Source organism: Littorina saxatilis, linkage group LG13 (genome assembly GCF_037325665.1).
Source record: "Littorina saxatilis isolate snail1 linkage group LG13, US_GU_Lsax_2.0, whole genome shotgun sequence".
Lineage (NCBI taxonomy): Eukaryota > Metazoa > Mollusca > Gastropoda > Littorinimorpha > Littorinidae > Littorina > Littorina saxatilis.
This window is the reverse complement of record NC_090257.1, coordinates 15023068-15042753: the sequence shown is the minus strand read 5'-3', so window position 1 is coordinate 15042753 and position 19686 is coordinate 15023068. Positions and strand designations below refer to the sequence as shown.

General features: G+C 43.8%; 1 protein-coding gene and 1 long non-coding RNA gene across 4 annotated transcripts in view; both read right to left on the bottom strand.

The window, feature by feature from the left end:
* The window catches only part of LOC138983685 (structural maintenance of chromosomes protein 4-like), an 87847-nt gene that overhangs the window by 60164 nt on the left and 7997 nt on the right, over nt 1-19686 (bottom strand). For all 3 annotated transcript variants that reach the window (XM_070356961.1, XM_070356964.1, XM_070356962.1), the window contains exons 2-6: nt 19338-19503; nt 16689-16831; nt 8020-8214; nt 6360-6539; nt 5759-5923 (exon numbers count right to left, since the gene is read on the bottom strand). In XM_070356961.1, coding sequence (XP_070213062.1) covers nt 5759-5923; nt 6360-6539; nt 8020-8214; nt 16689-16831; nt 19338-19491 — 837 coding nt within the window. In that variant the 5' untranslated portion in view covers nt 19492-19503. The remainder of the gene's footprint in view (nt 1-5758; nt 5924-6359; nt 6540-8019; nt 8215-16688; nt 16832-19337; nt 19504-19686) is intronic.
* Nucleotides 11386-12891, bottom strand: LOC138983680 (uncharacterized). Its single transcript, XR_011461231.1, has 2 exons — nt 12618-12891; nt 11386-11956 (listed from the first exon to the last, which is right to left on the bottom strand). It is a non-coding gene; the product is annotated as an uncharacterized lncRNA (long non-coding RNA).

Here is a 19686-nt window from a genome sequence, read left to right as displayed (position 1 = left end):
CCTGAATCCGAGATCCCGAGAGGAAAGCTGACCTCCGAGCATGGATAGAGTGAGCGTAAAGGCGAGCCGACAGATTCATCTGTTCAGCCGACACCTTAGCCAGAGAGGCTAGCAGAACAGTGACATCCAACTCCACAGCATCGTCCCGAAACATGAAGGGATCTAAAGACGACGCGATAGACCTTGACAGAGATCTTTGCAGAGTCTCAGACAGAGAAGACAATTCAAGCAGACGCCTGCCAGTCTCCTCCAGAGACAAAAGAGAGGCTTCCGTGTAAGGGACTGCTCTATCTCTACTGTAACCATCCTGCCTAAGTGCTGCGAGCTCCGGCGTGACCGGAAGCGTTGAACGCGGCAAGGCATACGAGTCAATGAGATTGACCGGGTTAAAAGACAGCAACACCCTCTTAGAAGCGCCGTGAGGCAAAGCTGAGGTCGCACTCGAAGTAGCCAGATAAGCCTGTACAGACTCAGGAGCTTGAGCATGAGCTGTTAACAGAGGAACAGCTTGGGAAGCACCACCAGACTGACCAGTGGCCAGAAGCCTTGAAAGCTCAAACGCTACTAACAGGGATTCCCGAAACCGGAACTGCTGTTTCTCGTCCTTGGTCGAACGGAAATCCCCTAAAGCAGAAGAGGGTTGACCAACTGAACCGGAAGGCGCCGTCACACCCTCCTCAAAATACCGAGAAGCCACTTCCGCCGCCAACGCCAGAGCTTGCGGAAGCTTATTCGGTATGCGGAAGCTGACATCTTCGTCACTCTGGACGGAAGTGCCAAAATCCGACTGGTAGTCCCTCACTTCCGTGAAGCCAGGCACGACACTTCCGCCGTGACTACCATAGTCCGACAAAGCGTCGCCCAGAAGAGACGCCACACGAGGGATTTTATACCCAAGCGGTACGTCTCTATGGACTGCTTCCTGCCTGTAAGGCGGAAGCGGGGAAAGCTGTGAAAGCTGTGCTGCCGCACCAACCGCTCCTCTAGGGAGTGTCGGAGGACACACTTCCCCTGTTCGGTCAGAGACCGAACGCGTGTCTGGGCTTATCCCCCGATCTAGACGTTCACTCGATCGGAGCGACGTAGACCGAGGGCCTAAGCTTTCGCGCACACGAACCGGTGTGGCTACTCTCTCCAAACCACGCACTTCGTTTTGGCCGGAGAACCCGGTTACTGGCGAAGTATAAATACCTTGATCGTCGTCAGTCCAAGAAGCCGCTGAACGCAGCAGGGAAACACCACGGCTACCATCAAAAGAGGCGTGTACGTCGGCAGACGTAACAGTGGAGGAGGGCGGTACACGCACCCTGGCCAGGGAACGCACACCCCCCACACCGGGAGGCAAAGACAACATCTCGGCCTTGGTAGAAGATAACTCCGCTGAAAGAGAGGAAATCTGAGCACTCAAGGAGTGCAAAATAGCAGAAACATCCTGCTTCTCGCTGACCGGACCTGAACCGGACAAGACCGGTGACGCAGACAAAGGCAAACTAGGCATAGCCGGAGAATCTGGCAAGTCTATATCAACATCAAACGAGGATTTAGACAAAGGGTCAGTGACTCTAATCGAAGCTTGACTAGACGAGTGCTTAGATTTACGAGAAGACTTCCTCGTGGGAGAAGGCTCGGCCGCCGACTTAGCGTTATTCTTCTTTTCCTTATCCGACATGACGAACAGAAAAAAGTGTAAACAATGCTAAGTACTCGACAAAACCTAAGTCACAAAACGATAACAAACAACAAAAACGCTCACCCAAACACACAGTAGGAGCAGAGGGACCGTGTGCAAGTACCAAGGCAGAGTCTGACAAAGGCAGAAGTCAGACAAACCGGCTGAAAGCCGGAGCAAAATCAAAACACGTCTGTAGACACAGATCGCTGGAGAGTGAATGATTCAAAGATGGCGGCAAGGTCAGGAAGTCACGCGTGACTTTGTCATGTTAAGGGGTCAAGGTAGCTCTTTTTTAGGGTGACCTCCCCTTGTTACCAAGGCGATGCTATTCAGCGTCCTAGCACTAAACTGGAGTAAATTGCTTGATGTGAGTTGGGATAAGAATGTAATTTAATTGAAAGATCCGATGACCCCAGCGGAAACGAAGCCACTTTCTGTCCACTTGATGCATAAGGATATGAAAGTAGGCGTCCGTCAAATCCACCGAAGTCACCCAATCTCCCCGGCGTAGGGCCTCCCTGACCGAAGCTGGTGTTTCCATACGAAACTTGAACTTCCGAAGAAACTTGTTCAAGAACGAAAGATCGAGAACAGGCCTCCAGCGGCCCGACGCCTTGGGCACTACAAACAGGCGTCCGTAAAACCCCGGCGAGGAGTGATCCACAATCTCTTCTATAGCCTTCTTGGCCAAAAGAGACCTGATCTCTGTTTCTATGGCCACTCTGGCCTCTTGGCTGGCCGAAAAACGAAAGGGAGGAGGAACCCTGGTCAAGGGAGCCTTTTCCCCCTCCCACAACAGCCGGAATCCCGATCGCACCACCCGTAAAATCCATTGGCTGTGCACTAACGCCTGCCACATGGAAATAGCCCTGGTGGGGCCCCCCGCCACCACAAGAGTGGGGGGAACAGGGGTGATGTGATCGGGAGAGCCTCATTGGGGGGAGGGCTTTCGAGCCCCACCCCTCCCCTTCCCGAACGAGGGTTTCTTAGGATAAGGAGCACCCTTAGCTGGTGCGGCCTTATCTCCCTGTTCCTTAGGACGAGAGGAGTTGTGCTGCTTCTTGTTCCAGAAAGGCTTAGAAGACTGAGATTTCTTTGGGATTTTAAACGAAATCCCAACGAGATGTCTGTCTTTAGCCTCCTGAACTTCCCGCTGCCTTGCATCCAGGGCTACTCTACCCAGGAGAGAGCCCTCAACAAAAGGCGAGGAACGCAGCGAGTCCACAGTGGACTGCTGGGAAAAGCCTGCTTGAGAAAGCAGCAAATCACGCCGTGAAAAGACAGCATGAGCATACAGCCTCGCTGAAATGCTCATCCTCTCAGAATTCACCATCCCCAAAGCAGCAAGCAGTATGGAGATGTCACTGGCTGAGGCGTCTTCCCTGAGTCTAAAAGGCTCCAAAGAGCCAGCAACAGCTCGAGTAAGAGCTCGGAGCAAAGACTCTGCCATAGAAGCCAATTCAAGATCAAGACGCCCAATCTCCTCCAGAGAAGAGAGAGAAGCGTCCGAGAACGAGACCCCTTCCTTAGCAGAAGGTTGCTTTGGCAACAAGGCAAGCAACTCCGGCGGAATTGGCAAAGTTGCCCTCGGCAAAGCAAAAGTCTGAACAAAGTTCCTTGACTTCACATTCCAGTCCAGCTTTTTCTGCACTAACGGCGAAAAAGCAGTGGCCTGCGCGTTTGACGCTAGCCATGGATCGGCTGAAGCAGGCGCTGTATCATGAGCATGCAACAAAGGGAAAGGAGTTGGCGACAGACCGCTGCCCTGAGGGGCCGGTCGAGCCAAAAGTTGCGACATGTGATAAGCCACGGCAGGCGATTCCACAAAACGAAACGATTGTGAACTCCCCTGCGAAGGCCGAAAATCATTCGCCGCGGATGGTGGAAAAGAGACATCCTGTCCTGAATCCACCACCCCCTCCGGAAAGTAACGAGCTGCCACACAAGCCGCTCTTCTCATGGCTTGCCTAAACCCAAAAGGCAAGGCTACACACTCCTCATCTTCCACAGAAGAATCCGAATCCCCAGCCTCTACAGTATCACTGTACACAGGAGGGGAGACAGGAGCAACAAAAGCGTGACCCGATCCCGCTTGCCACCCACCATCCCCCCCCTGCCCCACTGGGGTAGAAGGGTAGACAGTAGGCACAGAGGCCCGCCAAGAAGGCGGGGGGAGGGGGCCACCCAACAAAGCCGCGCCAGGCCCATTGTCGGTAGACCGCTGACCGGGCGCTTGGCCCCAACAGTCAAAACCGGTCTGGCCAGTTTGAGCTACCCCGCCCGCTGCATGCGGTGGGAGTTGGCTCGTAGCTGCAGCAAGCGAACCCTGCGAGGGGTAAGACTGAGTGAGAGGCGAGACCGTGAAAGGCCGCCCCCACCCGTCAACCTGCTGTAGTCCCGTTGCCCCACCACCCCTGCTTGGGAGAGGGGCGGCTGCTAGCAGTGGACAATAGCGGCACTGACTGAGACGCCAGTCCAACAGCGGACACCCGATCATGCCCGGCGGGCGAGAAAGGGTGAGCCGCTACACCAGCCCCCACCCAGTCCCGCCCAGAGGGTGGGAAAGAGTGAGAAGCTGACACAGCCCCCTGCCCCCAGTGGGACAAGGTGGGACCAAGCCCAGGCTGTGACTTACCATGCCCCCTCTCTCCCTCTCCCACAAGGGGAGAGAGCTGACTTCCCACTGCAGTGTTGCTAAAAGCAAGCTGAGCGGGAAGAGAAAGAGAGGAAGCAGACCCCCTCTCCTTATGGAGAGAGTGTTCGAGCGCAACCGCAGCACTACCAGAGGCAGAGAGGGAAGGCCCGAACTGGTCAGGTGCACCAAGCAAGTGCGCAGAAGAAATGGCCGCCCGGCCACCCCCCCCATCCGCAGGAGTCGCCGGAGTCGACGACGACGACGACCCCAGCCGAGCCAGGGAGGAAGGATCCCCTACCGCCGGAGGCAGAGGAGGGACCCCAGAGCGAGACGCAAACTGTTGAGAAATAAAATCAAACAATTCAGACTTTAACGAGCCCAGGGCTGAAGGCCCCGGCTCCTCACCCCCATCAGGGGACGAGAGCTGTGAGCGAACGGAACCCGTCCTCGGAGGGATAGGAACATCAAACGAAGTGCTATTTGACGGATCTTCTACCCGCATAATAGGCAAATCAACGCTCTTGGCTTTACCCTTAGCTTTAGCTTTCTTAACTGGGCTAAGAGCCTTGTCGCCTTCCAGTCTCGCACTCAGTTTAGCTTTGTTGTCGGCCATTTTAAGACCGGCGAAAAACAGTCACCCAGAAAAAAATTATCTGCGTGCGTGTTCAAAACAAAGCTATCAACATTTACATTCCAAACGTAAAAAGGAAAGATCTCACCCAAAAGGTAGACGGACAGGTAGACCCCCAAGAACCGGCTAGTCTCACGGACGAGCAGGCATGTGAAGGCCAAAAGTGAGAGCGAAATTCGGACACGTCCACCGTGTGTTGTCGAAAGTCGAGAATGATTATTACGGATGCTGGCGCTCACGTGGTGCGCAGGGTGTTATGGGTAACCGAGCAAGGTCAGGCCATAGCAACGGCTATGGCGTCGCTTTTAGCTTGGTTACCACCCTACTAAGGGCAGGTAATTTGAGAGGTTTTTCGACATCTAGCATGTGGGACTAAAGTCAATGCATTCATAAGAATTGGAGTAAGAATATGTGATTAAATCCAATACTGGCAATAGTATGACGCGGAAAAATAGATTACTCCAGCGGAATTCATAAGTTGTGTCCACGGAAAAGTCCCACCCCTGAGGACTATGCCCACCGTTTATACCTATTTTTCCCCTATCATTTCAATTGCTGAAAACATTTTCTTTCGTTTTCAATGTACCTGGAATGGACAGTGTCTGAGTTAGCCATGGAGTTAGCTTGTTCTATGTTGAGCCAAAGAGTGTAATCTTTAATAGACAGCAAGTCATGTTTCGAATGGCAGCTTGAATCATCATGACAAAATGCTCCGGAAGATGTTATGAAATAATGCACATGACAGACTTTGCCTAGTGTGTTTTGCTATTGTCATGCCCATGGCAGGTGACGAGGGCAGGACAGTGTCATTAGTTCCCACCTTTTCAGCTCTCAGTTCATTCAGGTGCTCCACACGCTGACACAAGGTTTCAATGGGCTGCTTGAAGCGGTTGCTGCCAATGATGTCTTCCAGAAATTCCAGCATTCCATCTTCATGCTCCGACTGTGCTTTGGGCTTCATCATGGCTATCTGCTCAACCTCTCCCTGGACAATGGCATCAACAACACAACTTATCAACTCTTTTAGGACAGGTTCCGAGGACAGGTTCTGAGATGTTTTTACTTCAGTCAGGTGAAAATTAACATCTTTTTCACCATCCTGCTCCGTTTCAAATTAACGGTAGAGATACAGTGTAGCTATTTGTGACACTACTACAGTGTACATTTTGAGCAAGCCTTTAGGTGAGAGGTTAAAGTTATACACTACTATGGCACCTCCTGTGCAAAACAGATTAATACAAATGTCATCACAAACACACCACACACAAAAAAGACAGACAAGAGCTCCTGTATACATATACATTCAGCGATCAATTAAACAATATTGAATATCTAATACTGATCTTAAACACTGGAGCTCACAAGACAGTCCATGACCTGCTGACCAAATATGACCATTGTACAGGATATAGAGTGGCTACCTGCAGGATCAAGAATCGGTTATGGTCAAGGTCGATGCCAGAGCCCCTGAGAAGCGCAGCCACCTCTTTGTAAGTTGCCCGCTTGCTGTTGATGCTGTAAGACGATGTGTTGTCCTTGAAGGCTGTGCGAGACACCACCAGTTGTGAGTCCGGCACCACAGTGAACTCATCTTCTCCTGGCTAAACATGTCAAGTCACATCAAATAGTCACACAAAATACACCCTAATCCGGTTGATAAGCATGTCAACACAAGCCCAACCACCTGCTGAGAGTACTCCATATCTATCTCATCCTGAAGTAAATGAAACACACTAAAAACATAAACTAGAACCAGAGTTCCTACTGGCACAAAAATAACAAGAGGCGAAGCCATCAAGGCTCACGTAAGAAATAGACAAACAGTAACACAAACTCAATCACACACACACACACACACACACAGAAAGAGCATAGGTGAAACTGTGCAAGAAAGCGAGACACTAGATCTAGATCTGTCTGTCTGCATGTAGCCTACTTACAAGGACACGACTGCCAACTAGTCTCGGCGCGCTCAAAATAATAATGACCGAGACTGTCAGTACTTCCTTCGCGTGACGTCTAACCCTCTTACGTCATAATGTGACGTCAATGTAATGTGACGTCTTCAAATGTTAGAGTTTCTACCACAGACATACACACGCACAGACGCACGCACGCACAGACAGACAAAGTTACGATCGCATAGGCTACACTTACGTGAGCCAAAAACATTAAAATGTCAAAGTGTCAGTGAAAAATGGGTAAAATCCAGACCTGCCAACCCTCAAGTGTAGCAATTTACATTTTCTTATGAATTTTCAGCATAGCACATTGTATTTTGGTGTAGCATTGTGTAAAATGTATCCACACATCCACATTTAGGCTTTTTCGTGCAAGAATAGAAACATTAAAAAAAAAAGAGTTAATTTAGACAAAAAGACAACGTAATGGCCAATAGAGTTTTTTCAGTGTGAACAATGTATTATGACACAAGCTCTGACCGCAGCACGGAGTGGGGATCAGAAATGAGTACCAGGACTCACAAGATAAAGAAAACTGTTACATGCTTGTCATTAGTTGTTTGATTGTAGCAATTTTAAGCTTGGCATAACAGGGTAGCAATTTGTCTTAAAATGTAGCAACTAGCATGCTATGCTTTCAGCATAGCAGCTCTGAAAATCCAATCTCACACTTCAAAATTCATGATGTACACTTAGAGCCGATTGACTGTTTTCTAGTTAATTGACTGGTGAGCAGAGTTCTTACATTCATGCAGTGTTTTTTTGTAATTTCCCTTTACATACCTGTTCAGCTGTCAAGCTGTGGTTTGGAGGTTTTTTTGTTGTTTTTTGTTTGTTTGTTTGCTTAACGCCCAGCCGACCACGAAGGGCCATATCAGGGCGGTGGTTTGGAGGTACGTACTAGACATTTGCAAAGTTTTCACACAATAGTAGCCAGCCATATTAATGATATCTGGTTTATCATCCCTTCATTTCATAACAGTGTAAGAATTATACAAAGGCATTCATAATCATGCAGAAAACACATATAATGATAGATCATTAAATTGAATTGGCAGATTCCCTGCGAGAGCTGCCTTAAAATGTAAAACAATCAACTCTTTCACTGAATCACACTTACACCAGTGTCGATGATCTTTTGAAAATGCACAGCAACAGTACAGCAGTTAATGTCCTTGTGATTCTCGCTGTTGTGTATCAACACGCTGACCTTCTTGGAACGGATCTTGTTGGCACGGTAACCAAAGACAAACAACATGGAGTCAATGACGTTGGACTTGCCGCTGCCATTGGGCCCCACAATGGAGGTGAAGCTCTGCACAGCATACAGCATTGTCACCAATAAGCTTCACAGCAAAGAAATATGAACCAAAGTATGATCAGCATATTTGAAAGATTTTCACATACTAAAGGATTCTGTATCCTGATAATAAAGGTTATAATGCCGCATTCATTATTGCTACTTGATACAGTAAATCCTCCCACTAATGACCCTGAAAATGTCCCTGGTTGTATAAAAAAAAATATATAACAAGAAGGGCAAAGCCCATACGACTCACATGCTTGACCTTGACATGACCTTCAGGGTCAAGGTCAAATAACTAAACCTAGCAATGACATCATACACTAAGAACTGCTTTACACATTTTTCCTACCAAAATACATGTGACCTTGACCCAAGGTCAAGGTCATCCAAGGTCATGCAACACAAAGCTGTTAATTCAAGACATAGGAAGTACAATGGTGCTTATTGGCTCTTTCTACCATGAGATATGGTCACTTTTAGTGGTTCACTACCTTATTTTGGTCACATTTCATGAGGGTCAAAGTGACCTTGACCATATGTGACCAAATGTGTCTCATGATGAAAGCATAACATGTGCCCCACATAATTTTTAAGTTTGAAACAGTTATCTTCCATAGTTCAGGGTCAAGGTCACTTCAAAATATGTATACAATCCAACTTTGAAGAGCTCCTGTGACCTTGACGCAAGGTAAACCAAACTGGTATCAAAAGATGGGGCTTACTTTGCCCTATATATCATATATAGGTGAGGTATTCAATCTCAAAAACTTCAGAGAAAATGGGAAAAATAGCTGTTTTTTAGACAACATTTATGGCCCCTGCGACCTTGACCTTGACGCAAGGTCAAGATGCTATGTATGTTTTTTGGGGCCTTGTCATCATACACCATCTTGCCAAATTTGGTACTGATAGACTGAATAGTGTCCAAGAAATATCCAACGTTAAAGTTTTCCGGACGGCCGGACGGCCGACTCGGGTGAGTACATAGACTCACTTTTGCTTCGCATGTGAGTCAAAAAAGGGGGGGGGGGGGGGTCGTCTTTATTTGGAATTTGGGGGTAGAATTTCATTACAGAGAAGGCAACTTCTTTATATTTAGTCAAGTTTTGACTAAATATTTTAACATCGAGGGGGAATCGAAACGAGGGTCGTGGTGTATGTGCGTGTGTGCGTGTGTGTAGAGCGATTCAGACTAAACTACTGGACCAATCTTTATGAAATTTGACATGAGAGTTCCTGGGTATGAAATCCCCGAACGGTTTTTTCATTTTTTTGATAAATGTCTTTGATGACGTCATATCCGGCTTTTCGTGAAAGTTGAGGCGGCACTGTCACGCCCTCATTTTTCAACCAAATTGGTTCAAATTTTGGTCAAGTAATCTTCGACGAAGCCCGGACTTCGGTATTGCATTTCAGCGTGGTGGCTTAAAAATTAATTAATGACTTTGGTCATTAAAAATCTGAAAATTGTAAAAAAAAAATAAAAATTTATAAAACGATCCAAATTTACGTTTATCTTATTCTCCATCATTTGCTGATTCCAAAAACATATAAATATGTTATATTCGGATTAAAAACAAGCTCTGAAAATTAAATATATAAAAATTATTATCAAAATTAAATTGTCCAAATCAATGAGCGCTTCTGCTGGAAACACGCTTCTCCGGGTTTACCGCTAGGTGGCGCACGAGAATCAGGCCTGTGCTCCAGCGGCGCGCCCGCAATTTCGCTTCGCTGCGGAAGGGTAACACAGTCGTGTCACTGACCGGGACACAGCGGCAGAGATAATATTTTGCGGAAGAATGCCGAACAAGTGTTGTGTAGTGAACTGCAACAAAGCAAAGGGATTTAAGTTTTCCAAAGATGTTGAGAGGAGAAAGCGATGGATGGTTAGCAGGCCACAGTCATATTGTCTGTGTGCTTTGCGCTTTGCAACTTCAGGAACAACGTCGTGTCTAAACATGCATAATGTTTGTTCTTGTTCTTTTAGTCAAATCCAAAGCTATTATGTTTTATGCAGGCATGCTCACACTGAGGTAGACGTGTCCTAACTTGATATGACTGCGTACTTTTCTTTCTACAAGTACTGCATAATACTACAGTCATTTGTGTTTTCTTGAGAAAATCATAAACTTTTTTTTCACATCTGTTTCTAAAGGCATCTGGGATAGTGGTATTCACCTGAACATCACAGGGCACAAATAAGCCCTGTTGCACTTTTTTGTTCACTGGTTATAAGAATGCAGCTGTGGATCAATGTATTAGTGATACTAATGGGTAAATTCCAAAATTCATTATCCGATTTGAGTAAAGACCAGTGATGGCGCTAGTATTTTTTCAAACCGGTACGCAAACTTTAATGATGCAAACAGTCCAGAAAAAAACGGTAGGCAGGTCGTTGGAACCTGGAACTTTAGTTTGTTTAGTTTGTGGTCACCACCACAGAGCCATAGTACCTGGAATGTCTGTGTTTAGTCAGTATGTGATATGGCAGGCTTTAATCTGTTTGCCAAGATATATTTCATATACTGAGTGATGTATAATGGTGTTGTTCACTTTTTGTGCTGGTCTGTGTGTTTTGTTTAACTGTTGGTTATTACTGTACTAGTGATTAATCAACTGAAACTTTACACTTACATTTGTCTGTGTGTACAGTTTATGTTATGCATTGATTTTGTGAGCAGTGAATACTGAGTCTTGTGCGTGTGCTTATTTAGTTTTTTATATGCATCAGTGAGTGAGAGTTAAGCCTACTCTATGAATCAGTACATCTTCAGTGCTCATTCTTGCAAGATTACAAGGAGATATTAGCTATACAGTAGTTCATTCAATGCTCAAATTAAGATCAAAGTGATTCTTCACAGATTAATATATTCTGCCAAATAGCACTACACAGTCTTAGCAATCTGATTCTGAATTCATAAACTCACATTTTTTTTAAACAATTGCAAAATGATTGACAGTGTGTTATGCATCCTCCTGATATTTCATATACAGCTAATGGATAAAGTTGAATTGACCGATCAAGTTCAGATAATAATTTTATCTTTTGCTGCAAACTGCAAACTGCAAAAAATATTATATTATCAGAAGTCTGCCCAAACACAAAATGCCATCCATGCATTGCACAATTCTTCGTTCATTTATCACTCTCATCACACACAGACATTCACCAATTCGTTCAGGCATATATATGACACTTTATTCATCACACAGTGACACAAGTAAACCATGAACAACTGAAACTAACCTGACCTGCAACAACTCTTAAATTTAAAGAATAGGGGTTAAAAATCAAGAGTCTGCGAAACCCGGCAAATGCAGTTGGCAGCCCAGAGATCCCTAAGTACCTCTCCCAAAGATGGTACTTTTCGGCTATATTTACAGTTTCAAGCTGTTTGGACAACTTCTTTGAATGTGTGATTGTATAGTGTTTTTTTGGGGAAAGTGAAAGGTAGCCTCGTCAGGGGACAACTATTTAAATTCATATCCTTATCATTTTGTTTCTCGATTGAGAATAATCATTTATAGATGACTATTACTCATTTCCCTTGTTGGGGTGTACTTGTATGTACTGGTGGTTGATTATCCAAATATCCTCTCAGTGATTGAGGCGTATGTGAGGCTCAGTGATTGTAAATTTCTCTGTTCCTTTAACGGGTTTATCCGGTATTTTTATGTGTACTAATGGTACAGGTAGATGTGGGGAGTGATGTAGTTGTTTGTTCAGCCCATCCCATAGAACTCCAACCTGAAATCACACAATGGGTATGAAATTAATGTGTGCATATTTAAATGTTCATATGTAAACTCTACAAGCAGTAGAGTTAATAAATATAAACTAAATATAGCTGAATATTCAAAATATTGTCTTCTGTTATTTATGTTCTGGGACAGTCCAACCCCCCTCAACCCCCCCCCCCCTCACCCCCCAATAAAAAAAACCAATTTCTCAATGCATCACTGGGCCATGACAATGACTCAATGACTATAACTAAGTAATTAAGTTGCTAAGTCTGATTTTCACAATTTTAATTCTAATTATGATTTTTTTTTGTGTAGCAACGTGTCTGTATCTGCATTACATTTTAATTTAAACTAAGTCTTATCACACAGTGGAGGGAACATGACAGCTGATCGGTGGGAAGTGGAGTGGGAGAATATTTCACGAACGTCTCAAAACATGCCTACTCAGTCAGCACAAGAGTCAAGAGTGCCACTATCATAGTAATCTGGGCTAAATTTTAAACAAGAACCTTTAATTTTTTCCGCAGTAATTTTCTCCAAACTAAGCCCAAAATAAAGGCTACAAAACCGTGCCGACGTCAGTCTCAGTCAGTTTCGGCGATCACGAACTGACACACACTTGACAGAAATCACTGAACTTCAGTCTGAAGCAACTTTGAACTCACCTTTCAACCAAATCTGCTTTCCGACCCGAAGTTCGTGCATCCCGCTGTCGCAGTTCAGCTTTCAACTCGGACAAAGTCCAGGTACCATACGGCCTCGACATGTTTTGATGCGAAAAAAATAAGAAGTGTCGAACTGAGCGTGGAGTGAACGAGTCCAAAGCGAAAGCTTAGATAGCGGACAGGCGGACGTAAAAGCGAGTCCTGGTATTCGCGCGCCCCCAGCGGCGAAGTACCGAAGAGTTATCCTTCTTTGCCTAGCAGAAGCGCTCATTTAAAAACACTTTCATCTTATTCCTTGTCGGTTCCTGATTCCAAAAACATATAGATATATGTTTGGATTAAAAACACGCTCAGAAAGTTAAAACAAAGAGAGGTACAGAAAAGCGTGCTATCCTTCTTAGCGCAACTACTACCCCGCTCTTCTTGTCAATTTCACTGCCTTTGCCATGAGCGGTGGCCTGACGATGGCATTGCGTTCAGTTTCATTCTGTGAGTTCGACAGCTACTTGACTAAATATTGTATTTTCGCCTTACGCGACTTGTTTTTATATGCTTTCTGTCACAGCTTTTTCCGCTCTCCCACCTGTTGCGAATAGATTCCTGGTCTTTTGATTTTTGACTAAATCTAGGTTTTACCCACTCGCAGACTTTTTACAATTCCGTTTGCGGTTTCACATTTGTTGCTTTTATCCATGACTTACTCATTTCACCTTTGTTGCTTCTATCCATGACTTACTCATTTCACCTTTGTTGCTTCTATCCATGACTTACTCATTTCACCTTTGTTGCTTCTATCTATGATTTACTCATTTCACCGTTGTTGCTTCTATCCATGACTTACTCATTTCACCTTTGTTGCTTTTATCTATGACTTACTCATTTCACCTTTGTTGCTTCTATCCATGACTTACTCATTTCACCTTTGTTGCTTCTATCCATGACTTACTCATTTCACCTTTGTTGCTTCTATCCATGACTTACTCATTTCACCTTTGATGCTTCTATCCATGACTTACTCATTTCACCTTTGTTGCTTCTATCCATGACTTACTCATTTCACCTTTGTTGCTTCTATCTATGACTTACTCATTTCACCTTTGTTGCTTCTATCTATGACTTACTCATTTCACCTTTGTTGCTTCTATCCATGACTTACTCATTTCACCTTTGTTGCTTTTATCTATGACTTACTCATTTCACCTTTGTTGCTTCTATCTATGACTTACTCATTTCACCTTTGTTGCTTTTATCTATGACTTACTCATTTCACCTTTGTTGCTTCTATCCATGACTTACTCATTTCACCTTTGTTGCTTCTATCTATGACTTACTCTATCTTCTGGCGTCAAAAGTCTCCATTGTTTTGTTAGAGTCGCCATGTAAACACCACCTCTCAACGATTTTAAATGGGCAAAAGCTATACTCTCTCAGAATGTATACAGAATCGATGAGTCTGTATACACTCCAACAATGAAAAGCTCTGTTACAAATCTGTAGCTAATGAAATGCCCCCTAACAAGTCGTTAGGAAGTAGCCAATGAAAAATCAGTCTGACGTATGGACTTCCGCTATATCTTTTCCGGAGTGTCGAGGGTTGGCAAATAATGTACATTCGCATAGTATACAACCGTTTCTTGGTCGATACACACTCCAAATGTGTTCCAAACTCCGACAATAAAACTGCCATCAGTTTCGTGTGTGTGTTTGTTTTTGTCTGTGTTTGTTCCCAGCGTACTTTGATAGTGATACCATGAATCGAAAGTGAAGCGTACCTTCACAAAATGGTGTTGAATGACGCTCCGAGTGTTGATGCGATTCAGTGTTTGGTCTTTTGAGTACATCCCGAAAATGTAATCTACGTTACAGCAAAGGCAGTGCAGCATCTGATTGTTGTCATTTCTTTGTCAGGCATGGGAATTGAAAAAAGTAAAAACTGCTGAAAATTTGTAAGTAATATCAAAGTCGACCGCGCGAAGCGCTTAGCCTTACTAGGGGGGTCCAGGGGCATGCCCCCCCGGACATTTTTTTCTCCAAAGAACCCAAATTGTGCAATTTGGTGTCATCTGAGCTCCAAATTTGCCATTAAATTCAGTTTTCAGAACCATTTTTGCCTCTCCCATTCATTTTTTCGGCGGACACTTTTGCTTTTTCGGCGGAACAAAAAAAACATTTTGGCGGAAATTTGCCTTTCGGCGGACAATTCCCACGCCTGCTCTGTACTCTTATAATCAACTGCTCAGCGTTCCTATCGCAAAGTGGTGTCGAATGGCAAATTCGCTTCGCGACCAGAAGTTAAAGCCGGAGTGTATGCAAGATTCTGATCCATGTATGCACTCCAAGTGCGTATAGCCAGTGCGTTTAAAATAAAGCTGAACTAAGACAGAGCACTTTGAAAAACAACGCCTCACAAACTCGAGTCAAGAGAAGTGTTGTAAACAAACTAAATGTTTATTCAGGATCATTCTTTCATTATTGATTTGTTAGCAGTCCTTCAATTGTGAAAACAAAAGGCGAGATGGGGACAGTCGCAGGCCACTAGATTTGCACGCATTGCTGACTATCACACCTGGCTCATGACGGTCTGCACGTCCAATGAGGGGGGGCGTGTGCTGGGTAATTACGAACTTTGAAACTCACTGGTTAATAAGGCCCCCCCAAAAAAATGCTTTGGTTACGGTTTCATGGCCCAAAAAAATAGGGTAGGTAGGTCGATTAAACTTTTTTTTTTTTTTTTTTTTGGTTGGTCCCTCTTGAAATGATAAAAATAGTTTTCGAGAGTCATGCCAAAGTCCAGTTCGAAAGAGTCTTCGGGCTCGGCACTTATTTTCGTCGACCCAACACATTTTATCCCGAACAGTTTGCCGTCCAAAGTTGGATGAAAATCATGAAAAATGTCCACCAAGGTTGCATTCTTCGAGTACCGACTTATCAGTCGTGTTTGTTCGATATGAACGCACTTTCCGAATACGATTGCAAATGCAGACGACATCTTTTTACGTTCGCGCAACGAACGAACGCACGAGACTGACTTCCCTTGGATATGGGAGTTGTAAAAAGCGGAGTGGTGTCCCTTGTCGGGCTTGTTGTTGTCTGCTCGCCGGCGATCGATGTTTTCTCTGTGCCGTGGTGTTGTCGTTTTCGGTGGGTTTTTGTGTGTGTGTGTGGTTTTTTTGTTGTTTATGTATGTGTTTGGTTCATTTTATTTTTAGCTTTAGGACCAAAAAAAAAGTTTAGGGTCGGCCCAAAAAGTTAGGGTCGGTCGGGAAACCGTAACCAAAGCATTTTTTTTTTTTGGCCTAAGATGAAAGTCGTTATTGACCCTTTGTTGGTAGGTCGGACATGTGAAAAAGGAGGGCGTCGCCATTTGGAGGTTAGATACTTCATACAATGTAAAAGGCATCTGTGCCCAGAAAATCCGTCTGCAAACACAGGGGGTTGTTTTTAGGAGGGGTCGTTAAGGGATGTTCCATATTTTCTCTCTTAAGAATTCTCAAACTTTCACTGACCATCTTCCCATGTTCCTGCTGTTTTAATAACTAGGCACTTTTTTGTTGTTTTCAATGAGCGCCAGTATCTATTTTCTGTTTTGAACATGCCTTCAGATTTGCACTGACTAATTAAAGGACTGTTTCAACTTTTATTCAACACCAAACGGTTATCTCACTTTGGCTTTGACCATGAGCTGCATTTAAAACAATGCAGTCAAAAATCAGGGGTGGCCCTTTTGAGTAGTATTGCTTCAAATTCTAAATTTCATAAAGTCTGTGGAATTGTCAAAGCTTTTCACACCTGAAAAATTATTTCAGTTTTCCCAAACCTGTCTCAAGCTATGGGAACCCTAAACAAGGTATGATTACAGACTGTCCCAGTTCAGATGGCCAAACATACAATGTTTTTATATAAAATAATGTCTGTTCTTACAATAATATATGCACACTGGTGTTAATGACAAATAAAATCATCCTTGTCTAAACGTCTTTATATAGTAAGCAGAAATTGATATTTTGGAGTAATCTTCACTGATGAAAAGAACAGTATTGAGTGATTTAGACACTGGTCACAACAACATACCTTGTGAAATGGTCCCAGTGTTTGCACTCCTGCATAGGACTTGAAGTTTTCATTCACAATGTGTGTGATCATAAGCCTTGGGCCGTTCACGTCGTATGTTGCCACTCTCTGTGGTGCCTCTGGAATCTCTATTTCGCCAAAATCTGTAGATCAACAAGATAAAAGACAAAATCCAATAAACTGCTAAACACCACTTAATCAGGTTAATGATCACATGCATTATCATGAAGGAAATCAGAGAATGGAAGAGCAAGAACCAAGTTTCTTCTCAGCACATGAGATTAATATCTTTGTTGATGTTATTCTGCCTGTCTGCCTCACTTTTGTCAACACAATACTAACAGTCATTTCTAAACAAATTCTTCACAAATTGTGTGTGTGTTCATGCCACTCCTGGTCAGGTAAGTCATGATATGTTGAGTCAAAAAAAGCATATATCATTCAGAAAAGTTTTAATCACGAGTGTGTTTTATTATCTTCCTTTCATCATGGTGAAGCAAACAGGGTTTAATTTCCAGTCGGGGAGAACTTTTTTTTCTCCATTCTTTGTTTACAATTTTGAAAACTGTTTCCACGATCTTTACGTTTAAGTGGGTAGGCATTTGGTTGTGTCTGATCGGGAGAGTTTTTTGTTTTTTCCCCAACTTACATTTACATCTTTGTGCAGCGGACAAAGTCTTTATGCTGTACTATGCGTTTAAGCATCGTAAAGCACGGACCGTGCATTTGTTTGATATATATATATATATATATCCCAATTTTGACTTCCTGAATCCAACAGCAGGGACTCACATCCATGAGAGGTAGCATAGGACAAATGTCCTGGCCAATGTAAAAGTGATAGGACATTTGTCCTGAACAAAAACAAATCAATAGGCCATTTTTTTCCCGTAACAAAACGTAAATATAATTAAACTTGACTAGTTTCTTGGCACGAGGGTAAAAGAACAAAAATACTTTTTTTGGCAAAAAGTGAGCAGCTTTGACTGCCACAGCTGCCCCCTTTTCTTGTTTTGTCAGCTGTCGGGTTTCAACTATCTCCTTGTCTCTCTGGAGAGATGGCACTTGCACACTAACAGCATGGTCTTTGGTTTCTTGATGATCGATTTGCGAAAGTTCGAACAGCCAACGGTAAAAGTGTTGGACTTCCCTGTGCGCTGACATGAGGTGCAAAACATAAGTTTCCTCTCTGGGTCATGCAACACCCACGGGAATGATGTCGCCCAGCTTGAGACGAAGTTACGCGTGGGGGTGAGGGAGGGGGTAGTGTCTTTCTTCGGCTCCGATGTTTGACCATCGCGATCGACATTCTCACCTGGGCGATCGGGCTCTAACTGCTCTGGGGCTGGAGGAAGCTCAGTTTCCGTGCTACTGACAGATGAGGGAAGGGACTTGAAGTGTAATTTCTTCTGTCCCTTTTCTGGGATCAGATTTCGTTTAGGCGGCATATTTGTTATTTTCGGGGAAAGCGCGAAGGGAGGCAACTCTCAACTGGCTTCGAGCATTCCGAGTTGCGAGCCTTGGAAACTCTTTGGTACTAGAGGCACAAAGTGTCTAATTTCGTCTGCCACACATTGCTTCGCAATTCATCGATAAATTAGCATTCAAACTACTGTAAATTGAGAAGTACTGACGATGTCCGGATCAAATGATAGAATAATCGGACATTGACCACTTTGTGACAAAAACAATAGGACATTTGTCCTCCTGCATGAAAAATGTATAGGACATTTGAAAAATATATCCTCATATGTCCGATGTCCGACGTGGATGTGAGGCCCTGCAACAGTTTTTATTTGCTCCGTGGTAACCATTAGAAGATACGAAGATGGAAGGAATCGGGCCTCCTGATACAGGAGAGCTGATGTCAATGCTGATTTAAATTCATTTAATTAATAAGCATAGTTACAAAACATTTTTAGAGCAAATCATTATAGGGGTATCTAAATTACAGCACAGCGAATGTCCCTTGAACTTTTTGAGGTACAATTTGACAGAAAACTTTCCCAAAATGGCTCATTAGGTGTACTACAACTGTATCTTAAAATCTCAGTTTTCATACGTTGTGAATGCGAGTACTTTGTGAAAGTACAATTCTTTTTATGTAAATTGTAATGGGGCGGAAGGAGGACGCTGTTGTAGCATTAAAGGGAGTTAGATGAAGTATGCACCGAGTACTAGTAGTAGTTGCAATAGTAGTTAGTTGACCCCAGGTAAGGAGAACACAATGAGGGTGCCTCTTTGGTGTCTTGCACTGAACCCATTCACTTCACATTTACAATATATATACAGGTGTCTGACACATGCATCTCAAAGTTACGTTAGAACAGATAATGGCATTACATAATTGATAAACACGAATATAGAAAAATATTATGATGAATTAGTAGCCAATTTACACTTGGGCTACATTTGCAACGGAATAGATCTAAAGACATTAAAAAAACAACCTTATTATTTGTCCCCCCAGAGTGCCAAATGGATTCCAAATACAGATCTGTGAAACACCTGACCATTTTACACTGCCATTCAGGCTGCATACGCCGATTTCGGGGGGTAAATGGGTTTAACTCCACGCTATTGTTTTTTTGGTATGATTATGAGGAGATTCAATATTCACATAGTTGTAACTTGTATTCTCAATCTTACCATCAATGTTGAAATTGCGAGGATTGGTTGTTTCCACCTCCATTGCCTCCTCATGTCTCCCTCCATTTTCCGCAGCTTGCTTTTCTTCTTCTGCAATTGCTTGCCTCTCTACAGCTTCAGCTCTATCTCTACCTCTTGCTTTAGCTCGCGGCATTTTTCAAACTTCCTGTACAAAAAAGCAAACATAAATCCGTACATCTTTCATTTACAAATATAAATAAAAGAACACTTAACAATACCAAGTAATCAATTATCATAGTAAAATATCAACTGGTGTTTTCATGGGTATTTAAGTCCCTTGATCAAAATGCCGAGTTTGGTTTAGGCCACACAAAAAAGTTGTATGTTT